The 24,577-nt window shown below is 41.2% G+C and overlaps 2 protein-coding genes across 2 annotated transcripts; one reads left to right on the top strand and one right to left on the bottom strand.

Moving 5' to 3' along the window:
* Positions 1-555: 555 nt before the first annotated feature.
* On the bottom strand, positions 556-15,737 carry nol10 (nucleolar protein 10). Its single transcript, XM_035533026.2, has 21 exons — positions 15,570-15,737; positions 15,222-15,267; positions 14,956-15,054; positions 14,713-14,790; positions 11,880-11,917; positions 11,613-11,749; positions 11,317-11,382; positions 10,710-10,770; positions 10,544-10,629; positions 9,997-10,075; positions 8,879-9,028; positions 8,694-8,760; positions 8,064-8,116; positions 7,460-7,586; positions 5,550-5,629; positions 5,220-5,318; positions 5,002-5,097; positions 4,701-4,874; positions 3,947-4,254; positions 2,749-2,851; positions 556-1,128 (listed from the first exon to the last, which is right to left on the bottom strand). Exons 1-21 carry the CDS (start codon positions 15,633-15,635, stop codon positions 985-987), a joined length of 2,157 nt encoding a protein of 718 aa, XP_035388919.1. The 5' UTR covers positions 15,636-15,737; the 3' UTR covers positions 556-984.
* Positions 15,738-17,413: 1,676 nt separating this feature from the next.
* Positions 17,414-24,517, top strand: atp6v1c2 (ATPase H+ transporting V1 subunit C2). Its single transcript, XM_035532916.1, is given in 15 exon segments — positions 17,414-17,542; positions 19,217-19,276; positions 19,867-19,888; positions 20,065-20,148; positions 20,538-20,594; positions 20,865-20,978; positions 21,119-21,212; positions 21,303-21,401; positions 21,519-21,587; positions 22,079-22,174; positions 22,259-22,346; positions 22,531-22,613; positions 22,709-22,757; positions 22,759-22,839; positions 24,422-24,517. Coding segments are annotated over 15 exon segments (1,221 nt in total).
* The last annotated feature ends 60 nt before the right edge of the window (positions 24,518-24,577 follow it).

Below are 24,577 nucleotides of genomic sequence, written 5' to 3'. Positions count from 1 at the left end.
GTTACATGAGCGTCTACTGTTGCTCCATCTGTACTCGATGAACCATAGATGACAGCAAACATTTTGACAAAACAGCTAGTCACAGTGATAGCTTGTGAAGAGACTCAAACTAGTACCATCAGTCAGAAAAGACCCCCTATGTGGTGAGTAACAGAGAGCAGTTTGAGATGCAGAGAAAAGCTGTGCCTGTAAAGGTCAGGAAGCACAGAGGAGGAATGCGCTGTATGGAGGCATCAAGAATTGCCTGAAGGGGTCTGGATCAGAGGAAGGGGTGATAAAATGCCATAAATAAAATGATATCATGGATCCTACCATGTGTCAGTCTGGGAGGGGGCCTGTGCTAGATTCCTAGAATAGTTTCCTTCTGTTTACCTTTTCTATCAATACCTCTTCTCACTTTCAAATTGGCTCTACTTTTAGGAGAGCACAGTCAGCTAGGCTAAGATACTGCTGAAAAAGAGTTTGAAAAGGACTACAGAAATAAGCAAAGGTTTATCCCTTAGATCTGAATATAAAAGAGAAAGAACAGCAAGAACACAGACAGGCAGACGTGGATAAAATATTTCACGGTTCTTTAACAGCACACAAAGTTCTGTTTAGACTGCACTGAGGGACAAAGCAATGAGAAGGTCAGCGGTAATATACACACACATGCACACACGCAACAGACCACACCACACATTTACACACAGGTGCACACATGCACACACATACAATTACACAGTTTTTATAAAATTAATAAAGAGACTTTGACATCCCTAGTTTGTCTCACAGCCTGAACTGGCCACACATTAAAGCATTCAGCATTAAAACCAGTACGTGCATCCCTCTTCCCACTGGGCCAGGAAGACCCCCTGAAAGGCTGCACTTTAAACCCTGAGTGACTGAGACTTACAGATCACCCCTGCAGAAGTTCTGAAGACCAATGCTACGGATGTTGGAATTGACAGACATGGTTAGGTTGGGGGGGGGGGGGGGGGGGCTTCATAGTCGGCCTCTGCCTCTGCCTCTGCCTCCTCTTCCTCTACCCCTGCCCCGGGTGTAGAGGTGGCCTGCGGCCCGCCTGATCTTCCTCCTCTCCTCATGGTGGTCCCGCTCGGCCTGCTGCTGGTGTCGCTGCTTCTCCGTCTGACCCAAAGAACCGCGAGAAAAACATGTCGAAGAGAGTAGGTTCAGTTATCAAACACTGACAGCAAAAGAGATAATTACATTACAAATGATTACATACTTAAAAAGAATAACGTCTTACTAGCTCCTATTATTTTTAAACCCAAAGGACGTTTATTTTGAGAAATCCCATGCACCCTGTGAGTTCAGTTCACTTCACAGCAATCACTTCAAATGCTTAAGCACCACTTTTTGAGCACTTTCTGGTTATCAACAAGGCCACTGCATTCGGAATATACAGGATTCAGAAATCCTGAATAGAGACTTCCTGCTGCCCATACGCCAGTATGCCAATCACAGTATAAAGCCCTAGTCACACTCCGTCCACTCCAGTAGGATGATTAGAGCATTATCTGCAACTCTGAAACTTGCCATCACATACTGCTCTACTGAGACCATCCCTCATCTTTACGCTTTACTCTGGGATGACACCTTTTTTCTTTCCTCCTGTTGAACTGTTCTTCATGCACAAACTGAACATTAGCTGAGCCATTAACTGCTTTCCTTTGGCTTGACGTCCAACTCCCTCAGATCTCCAAACTAAAAGGACACAGCTACGGCTACTCTGGGACTGTAGTCCCAAAATCCAGATTACGTGAGCTCAGCATCAAGTAAGTTTGCTGAAGCATGATATTAAAAGGTCATATTTTCGTTATAGAACCAACGAGGCATGAAGTCGATTCTCATATGACTTCTGGCTCTCACAAGAAAGACGGAGGTGGGAGAGTGGGAGAAAAGTAAATGACGCAGGACCCAAAGAGAATGTCTAGATTATGTCAGTAAATAAGACAGGCATTCTGGGTGACCAAAGTGACTCCCAAAAGAAATTAGAGTTACACAAGAAAGGCAGAGAGAAAGCTGCCGCTGCTCTGCCAAAAGAAGTGCTTTATTCATTTTTATTTTTCTTGCTTTCCCAAATGCATTACCACTGAGTCCTCTGTTACAGCAAACGAGAGAGAGACAGAAAGACAAAGAAAGAAAGTAAAGGTTTTTCTTTGCTGGTTCCCAGACAGCATGTCTAGCCTGACGTATCTACAGGGTTTACTGTATGTGAAGTATATGCAAGTATTGATTGAGCAGGATTTCCTCATTGGATGCAGCATTTGCCTGGACAAATGCCCCAAAACTGGTTCAAAGTGTTCTGTTCTAAAAGGCTAACAGAGTGCTGGGTAGCTTCCACTGTGTCATTGCTCAATCAAAGTGTAATTGTATACAAGACAACAAATAAACAGACAAATTTTTGGACATCTGGCATCCAAATACTTTTCTAACATTAATATCAGAAAGGATTTCATCTGTATCTGTATTAAAGAGGGGATACTGGTTTATGTAGGATAAGGTTTTGCCATGAACGATGCTTTAGTTGGCTGTGATGACAAATATTTGTCACACATCAGTGACACCAAATTTCTCAGGTGTAAATGACATGAATGCTACCGTAATATAATGGATAAAGGGGAATGCACAGTGTACCTCAAGAAATCTTTTAGGTATGCATTATGCAAATTTACACTATACCATGATGATTAGGCACTTTCCTGAGCAAGGCCTACAGCCCATTATGGCCGAACTCCTGCTTACCTTCTTGAGTGTGAAGGTCAGCTGCTTGCTTCCAACGGCTGTATCGGCAAGATCCAGCATCCCTAAGCTCTCCTCCCGTTTCACACGCTGCTCAAGAGAAGCCCTGGCACAGACACAACAGAGAGTGGTTCATCTGACACCAATGAACCGTAGAGGTTCACAGCAACATCCACATACACAGACCTCCTCGGCTACAGGCGCCAACCACTCTCACTGTCTAGATAATCTAATTTATTCAGTTTCTGGCTCATTCTTGAAACAATACAATGGATCTTTGGTCAAAATATGAGATGGTTTAAATATGGCAGTGATATGACAGTGCACTGTACTATTTATGATGCTAATAATCTAGCATGAAACAAGTCACAAAATTCTCTTTAAATTAGTCAACATTAGCACCAGTTAGCTACTGCAGAAAATGGCAGTCACAGACTGTGATTTGCTCATGGTTTTCATAGAACTAAACCACAATAGAAACCGATCAACCATAACATTAAAACCACCTGCCTAATATCATTCATGTCCCCCTCATGCTGCCAAAACAACTCTGATCCGTCGAAGCACGGAGTCCTTAATACCTCTGAAAGTGTCCTGTGGTATCTGACAGCAGCAGATCCTGTAAGTCTTGCAAGGTGCAAGATGGGTTCTCCATGGATCAGATTTGTTTTTTCCAGCACATCCTACAAATGCTCAATCAGATTGAGATCTGGGGAATATGGAGGCCAATTCAACACCTTGAACCATCATATTCCCTAAACCATTCCCGAACAATTTTTGCAGTGTGGTAGGGTGCATTTTCCTGCTCAATGAGGCCACTGCGAATACCGTTGCCATGAAGAGATCTACCTTGGTCTGCAACAACGAATGCCAGAACCCACAATTTCCCAGCAGAGCAATGTCAGAGCATCACACTGCCTCTGCTTGCTTGACTTCTTAACATAGTACATGCTAACTGTCCACTTGTCACCTAATATATTCCACTCTTTGACAGGTGCCATTGTAATGAGATAATCAATCCACTTTACCTGTGAGTGGTTTTAATATTATGGATGATCGGTGCGTATACAAGATTGACCGAAAATTCCTTATAATATAACTGACCATGCTTTAACCATAGTTAGCATTCATTATTCACTTTTTGAGAATATTACTGAAAATAGCTTTTAGGCTGCATTTTATGTAATATGATAAAACATACTTTTGCATCTTCTGTTTGCGCGCCACATCTCCGAAGCTCCGGAACTCCTCTCCATCTTTGATCTGGTAGAAACGCGGCCGGCTGTTGCCCCGAGCTGGGGCCACCTGGGAGCTTGTGGCCAGCTCCGAGCCCTGCAGCCGGGCATCACGGTCCTCTTGTTTCCTCTCTTTAAACCTGCGCGCGTTGTTCTCGGCCCATAGGAGGCGCCGCTGCACCCTCACCTCTTCCACCCAGCTTTTGTCGTCGTCAGAGCTCTCCTCTTCCTCTGAGCTAGCACGGCCCTCCACCTCCTCTTCCTCATCATCCCCCTAACCACAGATATAAGACTGTGAACAGATTTGCTATATCTGCCAACGCTTCAGTTTTTGAGAATTCCATCTCCTTAACATCATGCATGCTTATGTATTATGGGTCCGAGATATAGTACAGTTTAGATTCACAAGATAGAATCCTTGGGAAGGTTTTTTTTCAGTCACTGAATTGTTAATGTTCTAAAGCCAGCAACTTGAATTATACACCTCTTACGTGCCTATTATTTATTAGTAATTAAACAAACATACAAACAGATGAAGAAACGTAGTACTGACAATTCTCTGTTCTTGCATTCTCTAAGTAATAGCAAGCTAAAGGTTCCTATCTTTTTAACAAGCCACGAGGAAGCCTGAAGTCTGAAGTCTCCACTGCGTCTTGCAGCATACCACCCCCTAGCTGCTGAAGGGCGTCCCACTCGGGTTCAGCAGATACCAGCCCCTACCTGCTGAATGGCGTCTTGCTCGGCTAACCGCTGCAGCTGCTTTCTCCTCTTCTGGCCCACCTTGGACACAATGGGGTTGAGCAAGCGGAACTCCTCACTCTGCTCATCCACTTGGTAGTCTGGGTTCTCAAACATCACCTTGAAGCGGTCGTCTCTGAGTATGCTCGTAGTGCCCTGGAAATGGTTGTAGCCCTACAGGCAGTGAGGTTCATGCTCAAGATATCCTCACACACTTAGCAGTAGCTGTGAGGGAATACTTGCCATCAGTGGTGCCAACAGTGTAACACTACCAGTATCTCACCTTGGCCTTCTTTGTCTTCTTTACACTTAGCGCATCTTCGTCCTCAACTTCCTCCATCAGCTTAATGGCGAGCTCTTTATTCACCTTGGGCAGTTTCTATCAGTGTGCATAGACAGAGAAAATGCGTGAGGGGGACCAGACATAGAAAGAAAGGGACAATTGTAAGAAAGGGGTGAAGGGGTGTTCACATGAAGGGTGCAGAAAGTGAGCTTCATCACCTTGAGCTGGACTCGCTGGACTCTGGACTCTTCGATTTTCTGCCGGATCTTCTCTTTGCGGTACTCTTCGTAGGCAAATGGATTTGCCATGGTCTTAACCTAGTGGACATTACATTATATTACATTACACAGAAAAATTACAACATTACTGAATGATGAAGTAGTTCATACTATATTTCTAAGCAACACATACCGCAAACACTGATACATGTTCATGGCCGTAAGCGTATAGTATAGTACATAAAAACTAAAAGTACCTTACTAATTAACCTAGAGTATTAATTATACACATAGCTTTTACTGTTACACAATCTATTTATATACACACACCTTGTGGTAAAGCCGGATGTCCATAAAGAAGCCATGCATGTAGGCCCTTAACAGAGGTGAGCCAATTAGGTGTGTTAGGCCTGAGGAAACAAAACCAGCCAACCCTTTAGGAAGCTCAAATAAATCAAACAGCAGCAGTCCTCCTTTGAAACAGTACACTACTAATGTGTACTACTTCACAGTTTCATTTGGCATTAATTAACTATCCTCCAACAATGAGCGGTACTGTATGGTTTAAAAATGCAGCAGCAGACCACACACACACACACACACACACACACACACACACACACACACACACACACACACACACACACACACACACACACACACACACACACGCGCGAAATTTGGGGATCAAAGAAGCACAACTGCTAGCTATCATTGACAGTCATGTGGTATGGGGAGAAACAGGATAAAAGCTGGTCTAGACAAATAACTGATATGTTCCTGCAGATACACTAAGGGCAAAGAGCAGGGAGGCGGAGCCTTTTGGGTAATGCTGGACAAGTCACCCAATTACAACTGAAGTCGGAAAAGAGACCAAAAATCCAAAGATAAACTAAATGCAGGAACCCCACACCTCTTCCCCTAAGACAGTTTACTGTTGCAGCAGCAGTGCGATTTACAGTCTCTAGCACACAAGGCCTGGCAGGATGCCTGTGGACTGGGAGAGGGCTTGGGTGGTCTACCCAGCCAACAGAATTACTGCAGGTTGTGCTCAAACTCAACATAAAGTCAGAGGGTTGAACTTATTTGAACCCTGAGAGCATCTAATGCCAAGCAGGCCAGTTCAGGTAAGAGGCTCCTCTCTCTACCTGGCTTACACAAAGGTTTATCCATGGCGACAAGCTTGTAAGGGAGGGTGGCAAGGAGTCCAATGTGCGGAATCTTAAAATGATCAGTGTATGGCACGCAAGGAGGGGCAAGAAGAAAGCAGACTGTCACCAGACAGATCTACACCCCTCCTCTTTGGTCCCCATGTTATATAATGCCAGCATTCCACAGCTGTGGTGAAGGCATTCCCCCCTTTGTATTTTGCCCTGTCTTCTCCTCTCCTCTCTGCTGCCTAGTGCCCCGGAATCATCCGATCCCTTTTCTGCTGAGGGCAGCATTCCTGGGATCCTCTTCTTCATGGTTCCCACCCCCTGCCTGTCCCCTCCCTCAATATAATATAATTTTCAAGGATCATGCTCTCCCCACCACCTCCAACCTGCCTCTTGCCTAATTCCACTTATTACTGCTTAGCTTTCTAGGGACTTTGAAAACTCATTCTAATCTGAGCTTACACTCCTCATCGTTCATTACCTTTAAGTGCCACAATCATCAAAAAGCACAATTATTTTAAACACTGGCAGAATCACACCTACATTCTCTCATTTCAGTAATTATACCACCAAAGCTGCTTTCTTAACAGAACTGATCTGAGCGTGGTGAGTACACACCAGGTGTGACAGTTTTGCTTCTCTTTTGTTGTGGTAATGAGAACAGGCTCGTGCTACCAGTCCTGACTGCATGCTATTCATGCGGTACTCAGTAATGCTCCAGTGTTATGGTACAGCAAGAAACGTCACCATCGCTGCGCTGCTGGCGAGGCTGAGCAGGACTTCAGAGCACAAGAGCAGAAAAACTGCCAACTCCTTGGTCATTGATGAGTTTACCCTTCCAGATTTAGATGCAAGAGTCATTTGAATTAGACCTTGAAATAAAAACTCCAGTGGTTCAAATTCAGCAAAGTCAATTTTTTGTATGTTCTGAAAAACTCTAGTACAGAGTATTTAGGAGATGATGCCACCCACTGACAGATGGAGTGCTTGTCATGTGTATTCAACAGAGTCATGGCGTTTCAGAACACACCAGTGATAAATTAACAGAACAAAGCACGTCACACATGACCGCGTGAAACTGACCAAGGGTCTCGAGGTCCTTGCGGGTGACAAACTTGTAGTCATCGTAAACAGTGCTCTCTGGGTTCTCCTCCAGCTCCTCGGTCAGGTTGTCCAGGAAGGAGCACCAGCGTGGAGCAGGGCCCAGGGCCTGAGGGACCAGTGAGGATTGGGGGAAAGGGTAGGTCAGGAAGAAGGAAGAAACTTGGCTTTAATGAACACATTACAACAACAAAAAAAACAAAAAAACAGTCAATTAGTGAGATGGACAGGTGAAGTTTTTTAAACCAGAGAAACTGGTCTTTTAGAATGAGTGAACCTAGTGCACCTAGCATGAGCATACTTTTAAAGAAGGTGGCCAGCAAGAAACAGTATCAACATTTAGTGTTAATCCAGAATGTGCATGTTAATGTTTAAACAAGTGTGTGTCTGTGTGGGGGTGTGTGTGAAAGACAAAGAAAAGTGAAGAAATATGTACACAACAACAGAATGGCTCACTGAAGCACACTTATCACGCAGGTTTCAAAACAGTGTTATGATACACTGAAACGTGTTGCCCTGAGGACTCTACATTCTACACCTTGTGTGTGGGCAAGCAAATCAAGTTCAGTGTTATACAGGCACTTACAGGAATGTAAAACGTGCTCATCTTAGGGTCTTCATTGGCAGTGAAGATCATACCTTTAAAATGAATAAAAAGATGTTGAAGGTTTGATTTCACTAAGATCTTTAGCTAAGATTTCACTGTCTCAGCTTGGATTAAGTGGCACGGCTTGCCTAGCTGAGCAGTCTTTCGTGCTTGACCTAGTAAAGTCAACAAGTTCCTGCTACGGGCGAAGGGGTTGTGCCTTTGGAACCCCAAACATCACGCTCATTGGGGAGAAATGGCTCCCACAGACATTCTGGGTACATCGTCACAGCGCTTAAATGAGTTAACCGTCATGTGCAAACCATTTAAATAAAAATCTGATTTTACATTCCAGCAGCAGTCGTAATGACGTCACTTACCTTGACTGCATCATTAACCAATTAATGAGAAAAAGCAATGATTGTAAATTGTTTGCAGTTCAAAGAAGCATTGTATTGAAGAAAATGTATAAAAATATATACAAAATGTTTTTTTTATATTCAAACAAAGGTCAGTGTCTAAATAAGCAAAGTTACATTTAAGTGCTGTGGGGCAATTTAACGAGCCTTAGCAAATGTAGGATTCAGTCCCAAGGTGAAGGTAAGTAGGTCATTTCTGAACAGAACTCACCTGAGCCAGGACAAACACAAACATCATTTATGTTTGTTGGTGGTTCGATGGACGAAAATATTTTACCCTGAAGTGGGGCACAAAAGTTTTCACATGCTTGTTTTGTTTTGCAACTCCACAGGCCAACCATAAGGCCTAGGGGTTATATGGGTATTGACATTGGCATGGTGTTATGTTGCGCTCACGTTGTCTCTGTGCCACATCTTGATAATCTTAGAGTCTGCCGACAGCACTAGGTCCAGCTGCTCATGGAAATGGAGGGAATGGATGGGCAGGCCGTAATAATGATCCTTCACCAGCAGGGGGTGTGAGGAACGCAAGTCATACAGCAAAACCTGCGAAGCCAAGAGGTGTAGCAAGTCTTTACTTCTACCAATTTTACAGGGACAAGATGCTCTAACCTGCGTTTGCAAAAAGGGACCAACAGAGATCCTTTTCACATCAAACACATGATGTGTTATTTCCTGATCAGAGCCATTTAGACCAATAGGCTGGCACTGCGTCATCTATTTAAATGGGCAATGGACATCACCATTCTTAAAAGGGTCCTCACACTAATGTACTTGTAGTGAAAAGCAGATGAGCTTCGTTTACCACGAGATCAAACTGAAGTCAATAGCTGATCATATTTTCTGTTATTTCTGCATTGTTTGTTTTTCAGATTTCTGATGTAAACCATCCACAATTCCTATACTGTAAGGCTACCTATCCAGGCAGTTGCCTACAATTAACCATAAAGTAAACAACATAGGCCATGTAACACCTAGATTATATCAACCCAGCCCAGTTCTGTGATATGAAGACACCTGGGATAAAGATGGGTCCAACATAGCTCTCAAACAGGATGAATGACCCACATCAGTGCCCTTTTCACATCAGTCCTCAGCCTGTATTTACTCTGGGTCAAAGGTTGGATGGGCTATCAGTGATTGCCATGCAATTGACTGGACTGTTATGCTGATGCAGTCTCTTCGAGGTCCCCTTTGGTCCCCTTTGTTGTGGAGAGCCAATCAGAATCCCAAGCAGCTGGTTCCAAGATGGAGCAGGTTTCCCTCACGGCGGCTAAAATAGACATTTCTCTTAGCCTAAATGAGTGACTAAATAATGTTCTCACTGACACCATAGCAGGGCTCACCACAGACATTGTTTTCTCTTGTTAATACTGCAATCTCCATTAGACAAGATAAGAGCTAAACCAGATCATCAGTTGGAAACATACTCAGCAGACCTGGCTTGGAGCACAGAGACCAGAAAGCTCAGAAAGTATAGAATGTCACCCTTAAGTGTGCCAGTAGCCACAGACCTGTCCAGTGGTAGTGCCCACAGCCATACCAAGTGAGCTGTTAAATCTGAGCGCGCTGACAGAAGGTAAGCCTTCCACTCTGTAAGGCAGCATGCGTGCAAACACACACACACACACACACACACACACACACACACACACACACAATTAATAGAGGTCAATCTGCCATGATGGTGATTGGCCATTAATTACAGGTCTACTACTTTGAAATTACTATCTTACTACCTTAATAACAATAAGAGTCATAATAATAATAATAATAATAATAATAATAATGTAAAAAAAAAAAAAAGACATGCTTGCATTCATACACTGGCAAACTATCAAGAATAGCATTTGCATACTCCAAGGTAACCTTGATTTGGAATATAGTGATTCGGAATAACATGACCGTAAAGGTGACCATAAAGTATACACTTTAGTTAGTAGGTGTTAGTATGTGTTTAACAAAAAACAGCTCAAATTTCCTGAGAGTATTGTACAGGAGGTGGGGCGTGGAAGATGGGGGTATGTGAGGGCAGTGCGAACTTGTGAAGATTTTGCTTACTCTGTTCCCTCCGTCACGCTGCTGAGGGCGCAGTCCAACAGGGCAACGCGGGTGCGCATGCGTGGATCCCAGCACTCCACCCTGCCCTGCACACAGCAACTCCAGAGTTAACAGCACCGCCACTGCCTTAGCTAGAACTCTACACGCTACACCTACCGCCCCTTACCTCCAAAGTCCCAGCAGCAAATAGGTGGTGGACAGGGTTTATGTCACATGCATTGATCTGTCTGTAGAAAAAAAAAAGAAAGAAAGAAAAAAAGACCTTCTTAACATATTTTACAAATATGTTTACATTTGTTAAAAAGTTCTTAAGACAACTTTAATCTCATTCTAACTAATGACCAGGTTCTACCAGGTTCCGGGTGTGGGTGAACTGACGGAGGCTTTGTGGTCTGCTGTTTGCATAGGTGACTGAAAACATACTTTCACAACAGTAATGTTTGCACTGCTTGGCAGTGTTTCCTTTGCCAAACCATACCGAAAAGGCAAATAACAGACCAGCTATGCCTCCATCAACCAATCAACATTTGCCTGACGCAAAGCATTGCAAATATGCACAACGTGGATCTGACATTTGATGGGTTGCCCATGGGCTGCTCCACAAGCTATGATTACCCACAAACCTTTTGCCAACGTGTCTGCGAAAGCGTCTTCACAGCAGTAGGAATTAGACTTTACAGCAAAAATACGGAACAGTAGCCATGGCCCTTCGAGAGCCAACACTTGCACACCCACGATAGTGCTAACGCGCCCTCTGGTGACTGAGTACTTACGTAGCATCCGTCTGCAGAGAGTTCAGAAATCTCCCCTGTTCAAGGTTCAGCCGGTAAATTTCAGAGCTAGATGAACCAGAAATGGGAAAAATTAGAGAACTGCATTTATACGACGGGCATCCACTAGAGGCTGTTAGAGCACACTCATGTCAGTAAATCAAACTTCTGTTTTATAAAGACCATAAAAAAATGAAAGTGAGTAGTAGTACAGATAAAATGATACAATATAAGATGAAGAGAAATTATTTTAAATCTGGGCACTGTATATGAATAGTCTTGTGTGTTGTTTTTTTTACCTGGCCCCTACGAAGTACAGATCACAGGAGGGGTAGTGATAGGAGAAATCACGGCCAAATTTAGGGATGCGTGTCTTATAGTAGTGCCCGTGCTGGGAGTGGAACTCCACGTAACGGTCAATATGCAGAAACACAAGCTACACACACAAAGTATGAGACCTTTCAATTTGTTAATAGTATTTTCTATTAGTAACACATAGCTACAAAAATAGATTAAAAAAATGCTGACTTTCATTTATATTTTTGAAACTGTAGCAAAGGTTTTACCTTTGAGTAATCATCAGACAGGATGTCAAAGGTCACCACTGTAGTGGAAATAAAATGATTTTTAATTGCCTAAAACTAGATTTGTATTTGTCTTGTTTCAATATTAGTCAGACATCTGGCCAATACAGTCACTTCCCAGCAAAGACTATTAAGGACTCTTATACTATGGAGCACTTATATAATTAATAAGTCATTTGAAAACAGAACAACAGAACTTCTCTTTAGTGGCTTTAAAAGCCCATGAGCATATCATGTTTCAACAACATAAGTCCTACAGCAAATGTAGAATTATCTGAAATATTTTGAAAGAACTATCTAGGACAAAAAAATTACATTGACCACTTCTGCAGGACAGTGATTTGGAGATTTAGATATGACCACCTACAAACAGTACATAAAAGTAGAGAATGCCCTCTCATTTACCCTAAATGCACCTCTCTATTCCAGCCCGTAGCGCAAGACAAGGTGGGGGCCTGTCAGGAAGAGTGCAGAGTTGCAGTTGTCTGTGTCAGTGCACTTTTGAATTATTAAGGCCAGGCCACTCATCCACCATGTTGGGCATTCATTATGGAGAGGATCCTCGCAGCACCATTGGAGTATTCCGGTTACCTGACACCAGCGCTGGCACGCCAAGGTGCTATCCTCGGCAGAAAGGACGCCCGTACTTTCATTGGCTCCCTGTTGACCCTAGCAGGCTCAGCAAAAGCTGCATGCTTCAGCTGTTTTTAACTGCTTTTTTTTACTGCACCGTTTTTAACAAGAGGTACCATCCTGATGGGCCGATTTCGACAGGCTTGTTTAAACACAATGTACTTAAGACAGGCTGTCAAAGACCAGTGCGTCTCCATGTTCATTTATGTCTGTTGACTGCAAAGTAAGAGCCATGAGCAAAAGCAAAGGCTAAGACTGCACACATTCACAGCTGTCCAGAGCAAGGACCTAGAAGCATCTAACGATGTCAAAACCTTTATCAAGCTAACAGTTATTACTATATGGAAATTGAGGCTTTATATGTATAATCTACAAACTTTGAATACATCAAAAATGCCTATTTTGTTTGCACTCTCTGAGTATTCTCTGAGGCCCGAGGAGCTTAAGAAAACTGTCCTTCCTAATCTTTTACTTAATAAATGTTAAACATTCTGGCCAATTGGAGACCAGCAAAAGAAAAACCCTTAAATGGAACGATGGGAAGCATGGTCTCAAACAACAATTCTGAAAAACAACCCCTGACCACACCGCCCCTGAAGCTGATAACATCTGTGCTACTGGGTTCTGCTCTGGTTATGTCTGCATTACATGCACAACGAAGGTCAGTGACAATATCCACTGAAGAGTATAAAAATTGTGTGTATAAATATATACAGTTTGACAACCTCCACACCTACCAGGCCCAGCAAACATAACAACCACCATCCACATTCACAGCTATACATATTCAGCCAGTGAAACTGGAAGTATCTATTTGAAAGCCTTATTTGGTTCATATAGCAAAAGTGCCAGATAATCAGGAATCCAGAATAATGGTTTAGGACTTTAAGCACACAAGCTGAGCAGCTGCAGACTTGCGGGTTTATTACAGTTCCGTTCATCTTTAATTCTGACATGTTAATTAGTGTAGCTACTGCCTAATACCTCTGGAACTATTCCAACTTTGCAAGATCACCATGCCTTAGAGATAAAGAGTGAAATTGCAAAGTGAAATGTTATGCAATCTCTCCTGTGATGTGGGTGAAATTAGGTTTGTCTTAGGCCAAAAGAGAAACTGCAATAAGACAAAATCTATCAACATTGATCAAGATGGTACAACTTGTCATGCATATGTCATGAAACATAACTAATTATGAAGAAAATAGATACCCCGGATTTAGTAAATGTGAGTTCATACTTCATACATATAATGGGGTACACAAAAACACTATATAAAAGAGGATTCCAGGTCTTCTGTAGATCCACTTTAAAATATGGACTTAGACTATAGAAATTGTGGCTTACAATACGCCATATCATATCCCTGCTGTCTGTACTCTGTGAACTGACAAGTAATTACACCCCAAAAGTAAAATTCACTCTTTGTCAGCCAACAGATCTGAACAGTGTTATACTTGAAAACCTCCTTCTGATAGCTATATATACCCTCCTTTCATCTGGCAGGCATTACAGGAGTCTCTTCTCCCACATGAGCAAGTTCAGGAAAAGTTTTTCTCCTGAAGCTGTGACCCTGCTGAACTCCACACAGCCACTTAACTGCATCATTGCACTTACTGCACTATTATTGCACAGTCCATTACTACACTATCCGCACAGAGTTACCGTACATAATGTATATAAACCCACTGCATATTCTATGTTTACTCTGCATACTTATTTTAAATATGCTGCTCTCACAGTACGCACAACCATTTGCATTTTCTCCAATCACTCTGTATATTTGTCTATTATATTTATACTTGCAACATCTATTTTTAAGACTCCATTTTACTTAACTGCACATATTGTAACTACAGGATCACTTGCCAGTTACTTGCTTGCATGTTAATGTAAATAATACTGTATTTTCCACTTCTGGTTAAATGCTAACTGCATTTCATTCACTCTGTACCTATACTCTGCACAATGACAAAGTTGAATGTAATCTAATCTAATCTATATCAGCCATAAAAATCATTATTAATACTACAACTCATATCTACCAGGCATATCTACTATAGTTATGTGCTTTTATTTTTTTGGTCAAACTACCTTATGGTAAATCAACATACAGTTCAATATACTTCTTGCTGTAGTGTAGACTGCAACGCACTATTGGCAAACTTATAAGAAAGACTCTTACCATCAGAGTCCAAACACCTTTCAAACTTCAGAGACAACTGACAGGTGTCATAACATCGAATCCTGGGTTTGTATGTGCCTGTGATCATTCAAGAGAAAACAAAAGTATTCCAGTGTGATTTGATGGATATTCTCAGATGAAAAAAGACAAGACAATGGTGCTACTGCAAAGTAATGCTTGCTATGATTTTGGTGATAAGACCACTATGTAACAAGCAATGATTTTAGATACTGAAGCACAGACCTGCTGCTAAAATATACTGGCCATCACGTGACACCTTGATAGCTGTGCACACAGTGGGCATGTCAAAATCCTGAATGAGTTCAATCCTTCTCTGGACATCTGGAAAGTAGAAAGGAAGAGATCAGAATAAAGAAAGCTAGCACACAAGCACTGTGACCTACGAAGAGAAAAAAAAAGTTTCATTTCATCAACTGGGCGTCTAGTTATATTTTATAGTGTGCGTGCTATCAAGCAAACTGACTTTATTGAGAATAAGATGCGCTCACCAACATCTCTCTTTTGTAATGCTCTTTTCTTTCGATCCGAAAGCCACTGTCAAAAAATAGTTGGACGAATTTTACTCGTTCTTAGAGTGCACAACAATAAAATCAGAAACAACGTCCGCATATCAAAAGGTAACAAATAAACAAATTATATCTGACAACTTAATTTCTCGCAAGGCCAGTCCATCAGAGAGACCGCTAGGATCCCTACTTCATCCACCAGAACTTAATGCTCACACTGAACACTGACATAACTCATAAGTACCAAGGAACTGCTTGTATTGCTATAGATATATAGGCTATGTCAAGTGGCTAGCCAAACAGCTAGCTAGCTATCCAAGAGTGTCTTACCTCTGGAAGAGACTTGCCATGGCTCAGATTATATATCTTAACATTATTTATACTGGACACCTGCATTTTGTAGCCAAATTGTCTAATTAGACATAATATGAAGAATTATGCTATAAAATCGGACGACTCCAAAGCCAGCAGTCACCACTAGTCCCACGTTGTAACAACAAGTTCTAGTGTTTGTCGATTATTGTCCGTGTGGATGGTAGAACTGAAAACACATTGGTTCCTAAGCCGTTTAACAGTATTTGCGCTGCTAACAACATCTTCCATTTCTTTGTCTTCCCACACACAATTAAATGCCTATGAATTGATGCTCCGTATGATTTTATTTTCTTATTTGTTATATTTTATTTCTTGCTATATTCAAAACAATGCAAACAACAAGACACTATTGTAAACTGTTCCGGCACAGACCATCTAGCTAGGTTAGTTATATAGCTAAAGTAGCTAAGTGTAATTGTATTATCAATTCGAATATCAAATGGTCACTAGGATAATTACTGGAACATTAAATAAATAAATGGTCGACTACAATCACAACATTTGCGTATTTTGTTCATGTTAATTTAATTAGGTTAAGCTACTGACTGAGCATCAATACACGGTGCCTGATGAGGCTGGATTTATGCCTGGACTCTGGACTGTTGATGAAAAAAAGTTATTGCGTTACACTCTTCTTGCCTTCTAATGATGAGAAACTATTGGAATATTTTTGCTATACTACCTAGGTTAACCTATTCATAGAGCCTACTTTAAAACGCAAGGTATATTGACAGCACGCCGACAAAACGCTCTGCAGCTTCTCGTTGTCATGGTAACTCTTTTACGATTTCGTTATCATGGTGGGTTTGGCAGTAAGTGATGCACTTCCCTTGTTCAGGAAGTTTTGTTAGGATTACATGTAGCCTATTGTGCATATAAACGAATACTTTCCATGGAGTAGAACTATTAATTTAGAATCATCCGTCGAATTGACTTAAATCCCTTTTGTAACCTGCCAGGATGATCCACCCTCCTATGTAGGTGCTGATCTTGAGGAGTGGTAGTGGTATGTTAACTCCGTCCGCCCACATATTGTAGTTAATAAACACACTCTGACCCTGTTAGTTTACTGCATTTATGTTACTGGTTATGTCACAGATTGGAAGCTTTCACTGTAAGGTAGGAGGTTTATAGCTTTTACACATGATGAACTGTAGTAATAATGGCTGTGTTTAAAGTCTTTACCCTTTATAGCCTACGTAAGACTAGGTTAACTAACTAATTGCCTAGGGTAGGTTATCTTTACTATGCATTTAAATCGTGAATGTAAGACAATCAGTGGTTTTTTGCTTTATTTTAAAATATTCTCATTAGGATGTACGATACTGGCTGAAGCGCAACAATCTATAGCTAATCTAACATATGAGTTTGGTTTTTAAACCAAATTTAAACCAAATTTTTAAAAACAAAACATTTTGAAATAATGCCTAAGTTTATATTTAATCGGTGTGGAGTTATTTAAAATATACTCTTGCTGATTTCAGAATGAAAGTCGTTAGAAGCGTCAGTTAAAGCTTTAGTTGTGTTTCAAACTCTGTAATGCATAAGTAATGTTATTATCTTGAACTGAGGATAATTTTTTTAAATCCAACACCTCATGTAGAATTATTCGTCCTACTTACCTATATACAGAGCAGTACATTACTGCAAGCAGTAGTATATTACTGATTATTGGTAATCTCAGACCACACAATTTGTTTTTCCTCAATTTGCAGAAGTACAGATGACAAACACAAGTTTTTATAATCAAATATTCTGAACAAGGAAAAATCAGAGTTGTCCGAGTAGGTGAAGAGATCATGACCGAGTTCTGGCTGGTCTCAGTGCCTTGTGACAATGTCAATACTCAGGTGCTGGAAGATCTCAAACAGGCAGCATCCAAAGGGAGCCTGGGAGCCAGTGTCCAATTCCTCATCCTTAAACTTAAGGTCTAAATCATACGCACTGAAATGCTTTTTGACCATGCTGAATTTGGCTGTTTGGCTGTTGTTATTTTTTAATTAGTCATTACAATTAGGCCTAGATATCATAAGATAAACTTGGATAAGCAACCACTTAATTTCATACTGAACACACATATGGTAAGTCAGGGTCATAACAGCACCTTGTGTTTCTTGAGGTCAGGTGTGTTGGGTTGTCACTATTAGTGAAATAAATCATTATATATATATATATAATCTCCCTAAGATCTCGTATTGATGGGAGATTTGGACCACTGCACAAAGTCTTCTCCATGAAAGATTCTCATTGGGGTTCAATTCTGGACTCTCTGGTGGCAAATCCAATGTGTGAAAATGATGTCTCATGCTCCCTGAACCACTCTTTCACAATTTGAGCCTGATGAATCCTGGCATTGTCATCTTGGAATATGCCTGTGCCATCAGGGAAGAAAAAATCCATTGATGGAATAACCTGGTCATTCAGCATATTCAGGTAGTCAGCTGACCTCATTCTTTGGGCACATAACATTGCTGAACCTAGACCTAACCAACTGCAGCAACCCCAGATCATAGTATTGCCCCCACGGGCTTGTATGGTAGGCAATAGGTATGATGGATGCATCACTTCAGCCGCCTCGCTTCTTACCCTGATACACCCTTTACTCTGGAACAGGGTAAATCTGGACTCATCAGACCACATGAACTTCTTCCATTACTCCAGAGTCCAATCTTTATGCTCCCTAGCAAACTGAGCAGTCAACCACGCCACTAATCAGGCTTAACACCCAACAGCTGGGTTAGACCTTATAAAAGCAGAGTGACCCAGTAATTCAGTGCTGGGTCTTTGCTAAAGTTTTGAGCTCCTAGCTGGTAACTTCACGTATTGAGGTCTATGAGCCCTCGTGCTATACCTCACTTCTTGTCTGTGAGGGTGTTTGTGTTTTTACACATCTCTCCAGTTTTCCCCTCTTGAGTCTGTCTCTCTCCCGAGGCTTCCCTTAGCCATTCAAGTTCCTCCCCATTTTGTTTGGGAAATTTTAGTTTGGTTTTCCCCTGGTGCATGGGGGTTGCCATTTCTTCCCGTAGCGTCCTTTGTTCTCCCTTTTTCCATGCTCGGCGTGGTGTGTAGTTTTTTTCCTTTTGTTTTACCTGATCCAAGATCTAACTGTCCTGCACATGGGCCCACCATTGTTGGAGCATGGTTGCTCACCCAGTAGGCTATTGGTGTCATCACCTAGCTGACCTGGATTCGAGCCCACCTTACAGATACATTTTTAATATGAAGTATATATGTGTATATTACGCATGATCATTTTAGGAAGAAATGCACTTGCTAATTCTATATTACATATATATTTTTAAGCATTTTATGTGGTATATACTACTTTTACAGTATTATTACAGACCTGCATGTGGGACTCCATACCTGAGTAACAGTTTTCAATTTGTAAGTCACTGACCAATGTAGTGACAGATCTATACTTAATTTCTTAAAATGACTAGAATCTTCCTTTTTTTCCCCACTTACATGTACCTGAATATTCACCACTGTAGTCCCTACAGCATTGGATGTCCCCAGAGTTGTCACTTATCCCTCACATGCATAGGACTCTCTTAAATGTCTTACATGTTTAAGTATGAATATGAAGCATGTCTCACCAGCTAGGCACCCTAGATGTGTTACTGGATGTGTGTGATGACCTCTCCAGTCTGGACTCCTATGTAGAAGTGTAAGTATATTCTATGAATTTATTTAAAATAGAAATTGCATTAACATCACAAATGCGGCTAGCTTGTATTTCTTAACAAGCAAGCAAGCCTCCAATTTCATTTACACAAGCTGATCTCATCTTTATGGTGGTTAATTGATTGTCTATTTCAACATTGAAGAATCTTGGCATATTTATTCAAACCTGAGAGTACATAAAGCCTCAGCGTCAATCATACATTAATCATTCTAGTTTTGTCTTCTGAATTAGACTTCTATTAAGCAAGAATCTAAGATTAGCAGATGTATTATTATGTAGTCCTGAGCTAAGGAAGTGAGTTTAATTTTACTGGGTTTTATTTCATGAGACATATCCATCTTGCTGCCAATTTCATTGTAATGAATCCTTGTAGTGAGTCCTAGCACACATTTCTGAAACCCTGTAGTATCTGGGAAAAAACACACAGGCAACTTTCTCAGTTACTGAGACATTTAAGCCAGCAGTGTCCTATATCAGATACTGTCTCACAATGTTCCATGCATGCTTGTGTTGTGGAAACTGTGCTCTGCATTTTCCCAACTTTTCTCTGTTTCAAAATCACAGTGCTTCCTGCAGATATTTCAAGGTACAAACTATAGATTAGTTTGCTAAAGTACTTGCCGTTCTAATTGGGTTATTATAGTGATCACTATATATTTCTATAGTCTTCTGTAAAAAAAGAAAATGTCCAGGCTGGGAAACCTGAGGTTTACAACAATAACAGCGAGTTTTAAAGTCAGTGTCTCTTGTGCTCTCATATAGTAATGCGGAAGACCTCTCAGTGTATGGCAGAGATCATGGAAGAGTCCAGTGACAACCTCATGGAGAACATATCAGCAAGTGGAGGTAGGTTTGTGCAGGGAGTAATCATTGTGAACACAAACCCCTTTGCACAAGTGGAGCTAAAAACATAGGCAGCAGGCCTCTGACATCTGCACAGTTTCCAGTCACCACAACAAGGCCGTCCCATGGTTAACTATATATATTTCAGAATAGTTATCATGCCACTTGTTAGTAGGCCTATAAGTGTGATACACATTACATTGCTTAGTGTAGTCTAATTCAAAGCTTAGCATATGTTTTTATGATATTTAGCCCATGACAATTATATTAAATGTGTTATGTGATTGTTGACTTCAGGTACAAAGAGGTGCAGCTTTATTTTTTTTATATACACATTGTATACACATCACAAACATTTTGCACTTGCATCAATCTGTTCATACTTCCATTAGAGCACAGAGCCCACCACAAAGTGCCACAGCCACCCTTGAAACCTTATTTCTAGGCTTGATGGGGTATTGCAAGTGGCATGCATTAGAAAATTGACATGCATGTGTTCATGTGTTTTGTTTTCTTCTCTTTTTCTGATATATGACAGTTGTCAGGACTAACCATTACAGCATTTAATTTTCATTGTAAACTTTTTACCATGGAGAAAAAAAGTACTGTCTGAATTTTAAGACTGAGAATGTAGTGTCATTCATATTCCTTCCACTGGGTGCTGTGCTGTGCTGAAGTGGGTTTAGTGCATAAGAATAGAATTTTTCTTTTCTCCCATAACACACTGGTTGATATTTCAGTGGACCTGACTACATATATGACAATGTTCCAATGGGACAGAGCCAAGTACCCCACTGCCCTGTCTCTCAATCTGTTAGCTGAGGTTATCCTAAAGTTAGATATCCTACACTGACCTCACTGATGTAACGAAAACCCGCTATCATATGCTTAATGGTGTTAGTATTGATGTGTGTGCACGCATCTGTGTTGGTGGTTACGTGCGTGTGTGCGCGCGCGTGTATGTGCGCACGTCAGCAAGTGACTCAGGTGGAGACGGAGTTGAAGTCACGTACTGCTGCATACAATAATGTGAAAGCCAGTATGCAATGCCTTGAGAAAAAAGCAGAGTTCTTGCACAATCCTATTTTCTTCACATGAAGAGTACAACCAATGCAAAAAATAACACATCAGTGATTTCCACTGTTATGAACCATCAGGGGGTGCCTGCAGACCCACGCTTTGACTCACATTGTGAAGAAGGAGGATTTGGTCCTCAACTCAGAGTATCTTACTACGTTAGTGGTGGTGGTGTCAAGGTCAGTTTGGTTTTGTCAGTCTTGGTAATCTTAGTTTTGTTTGCTTGTACTACATGTTCATTTAGCTCTCAGGAGTTTAGATATGAGATTAGATAGATATTATTATTGTCTCTTCAGAGAAAGCATTGGGGAGTGGGAGAACACTTATGAATCCATGTCAGAGTTTGTGGTTCCTCACTCCAGCAGGTTTGTTATTGACATTCGTGGAGTAGCCTAGCTACATAATCTGCCAGGCATGAGACCACAGCACAGCTAATCTTTAGCCATGGATTAGGAGGTAAAAGCCACATTAGGGCAACGTCACTGACAGAAAGCAAGAATTTGTTTCACCACAGTCTGGAAACCAGTGTCTGTCTCAATGGCACCAATTGGCTCACTTTACTCCTTCTTCTTCAGTAGACAGTGTCACATCACCTGTAGTTCACCATGTATTGGGATACATACTGGTGACTTTTATGGATGTTTATCCCATATTTCATAAAAACCTATCGATAGCAACAGAGTCTATTCAAAGTTATTAGTTGGATATCAAGTACAAAACTACTTTTAATCTAAATGTTGGAAAAAAAAAAAATTAAAATACACCACATGGCCCTTAATCTGCCTGTATACTGGTAAAGCTTGCCAGGATACCCTATCTTGTTATAAATATTTTAAATCATCATTTTGTGCCACAGGACACTATTAGAGGAGGAGGATGCAATAATTTTCACAGTAGCGCTCATCAAGAAAGATGTCAGCAAATTTAAAGCCAATTTTAAAGCAAATTTAAAGTGAGAATGGCCACTTCATCACATACCTTTGTGCTATTAAAAAACTGACTTGTGAAAAATGGAAAACATTTTGGATCCTCATAGGTTTACAGTGCGAGAATTCAACTTAGAAGAAGCAAAAAGGCAAAAACAAGAGATCAGTTGCCTGAGAGTCGAGAAGAAAGAACAGCATGTGAGTACAGATTTTGGAAACAGCAATAGGCAAATGAGAAACCCTGTAGGCAAAAAGGTAAGAGTCACAGAACATTCACTTTAACATGTTACTTAAGGTGGTGAGGCTGTTTTGCATGACCTGCATGATATAGTGTAAACCAATAAATCCTTGGCCAACAGTAACTTAAGATTTGTTCCAACAGGAAACATTTGTGCGCTGGCTAAAAGTGAACTTTGAGGAAGTGTTCATCCCTTGGATCCATGCCAAGGCTCTCAGAGTTCTCAGGTAGAATTTATGACTGAAAGCAACATTCCATAATGCTATAGCAAGGCTCTGTTGTAAACATACATGCATACATGACTGGGTGCTCGTTCTGTCAGGTATGGCTTGCCGGTCAGTTTCCAAGCAGTCCTGATCAAGCCAGAGAAGAAAGTATGCCAGGCGGCTGAGAGAGCAGCTCAATACCCTCTTCGCCCACCTGGACCCTGCGGCAGCTGCCCGCGGACTAGAGGTTTACCTTTTTCATGCCTGAGATCATGCTCACCTGTTTGGGTAGCTGTGAAGGCCAATAAATTCATTAGTTTATTCTAGCTGGCACTATAGTGAATGGAGTGGCAGAACATTTCAACTTACAATTTTCAACATGTACAGTTCAAGCAACTGAGGGTTAAGGGCCTTGCTTAGAGGGTAACTTGGCAATGATTGTGCTTGAACCTAAAAACCTTCTTATTACTAGTCCAATATCTTAACTGCTGCCATGCAGACTCTGAGATGCTCTGAAAGAAAAGGTTGCCTAGCGGGCAAACGATTCGCAACACTCTCATAAATCACTCTCACTGGATACCATGACATAATCCTCCTGGATTCTTGGAAGAGGACTGGGATATGATTGACCGGTGGTCGGAGATTCTTGGCAGCACTGTTTCTTGTGATTGGTCCTGGATTTTGTGGCGTCAGCACCAATTCTTGGTAGAAGCCTAAAGGTTGATTGGACTGTGTCAAAGACAATACTCTGCAGCAATGATGGAGAAGACAGGGAAAGAACTTGCAAAGAACTTTGTTGACTGGTGCCAGTAGAACCTCCTCAAAATAAACACTACCAAAATTAAAGAGCTGGTGGTGAACTTTTGCAAGTTAAATTTCTTACCACCTACACCAATGAACATCCAGGGAAGGGACATTGAAATATCAAACCTCTAAGTAACTGGGTGTTTATCTGAACAATAAACTGGACTGAGACTCAAGAAAAGCTTTTGGAATACAGGGTGCACTCACTTTTTTATTGTTCTTTGTCTGCTTGGTGACATTGATTCATCTTTTATGGAATTTTCTGCTGGGGAAGTGGTGTCACAACTGTGATGGGAAGAAGCTGGACAAACTTATCATGCAGGCGAGCTCTGTCCTGAGCTGTGCACTATACTCAGTGGAGGTAGTTGGGTGAGGAGGATGCTGGCCAAGCTGGCATCCTTAAGGAAAAACATCTCCCACCCACTACAGGAGACAGTTGCAGCACAGGGCAGTTCCTTCAGCGATGGACTCCTCCACCTGTGATGTGTAAAGGAGAGATACTACAGCTCCTTCTTCCTTATTGCTGTTAGGCTCTACAACCAGCATTGCCCCCAAGCAAAGCATCAGACTCTACATTATAATTAATACAACAAGCACTTAGATGTCAATTCACCCAATGCAGCTATTGTTAATGTGCAGTTTTTGCCATGTACCTCATCATCCCTATACCTACTGCCAATATTAGTATTTATATAAATGCTGCCATATAATGGTTCCTGTGCAATACCTTCAATTGTACAATAACTTGTGTATAATTTTGTTAAATCTTTTTTTTTTAAATGTTTCTCATTTTATTATACAAGTCATTTTATAGTTTGCACCCTTTACACCTTTCTGTGTAATGCCTGTTCTTACTTGTCTGTTTACTGTTAATTCTGATTAACACAATTTTCCAGAGGGATAACAAAAGGCTTCTCAACAAAAATGGGGGGGTGGTACAGAAGGGGTATCCTTTGTAATGTCTGCATGCCACTGACAGATTGCCCAGAGCATGTTGGATTTAAAATGTATGTTCTTGTTTTTAGGTGGGGCCTGATAACCTCCAGTCTAACACTGGACAACAGGAGTACTTTTCCTACATCTGTTACCCCATCAACATTACCTCAGTGATATCCAGCTAGCAGTCAAATCTATATAAATATGCATTTATTTACATTTCTATATTTTAAAGACCAACAAGA

The sequence above is a fragment of the Electrophorus electricus genome, chromosome 10 (assembly GCF_041902795.1).
Source record: "Electrophorus electricus isolate QZ-2024a chromosome 10, ASM4190279v1, whole genome shotgun sequence".
Taxonomy (NCBI): domain Eukaryota; kingdom Metazoa; phylum Chordata; class Actinopteri; order Gymnotiformes; family Gymnotidae; genus Electrophorus; species Electrophorus electricus.
The sequence above is the reverse complement of the archived record's forward strand: the minus strand, read 5'-3'. Positions and strand labels throughout refer to the sequence as shown.

Excerpts from the sequence above, each read along its gene's own strand:
- nol10 (XM_035533026.2), bottom strand. The coding sequence starts at position 15,635 with ATGCAGGTGTCCAGTATAAATAATGTTAAGATATATAATCTGAGCCAT. Across the intron at positions 10,630-10,709 it reads TTGCTGCTGGGACTTTGGAG|GGCAGGGTGGAGTGCTGGGA; the intron begins GTAAGGGGCGGT and ends TGCTGTGTGCAG. Across the intron at positions 9,029-9,996 it reads TGGGCACTACCACTGGACAG|GTTTTGCTGTATGACTTGCG; the intron begins GTCTGTGGCTAC and ends TTGGCTTCGCAG.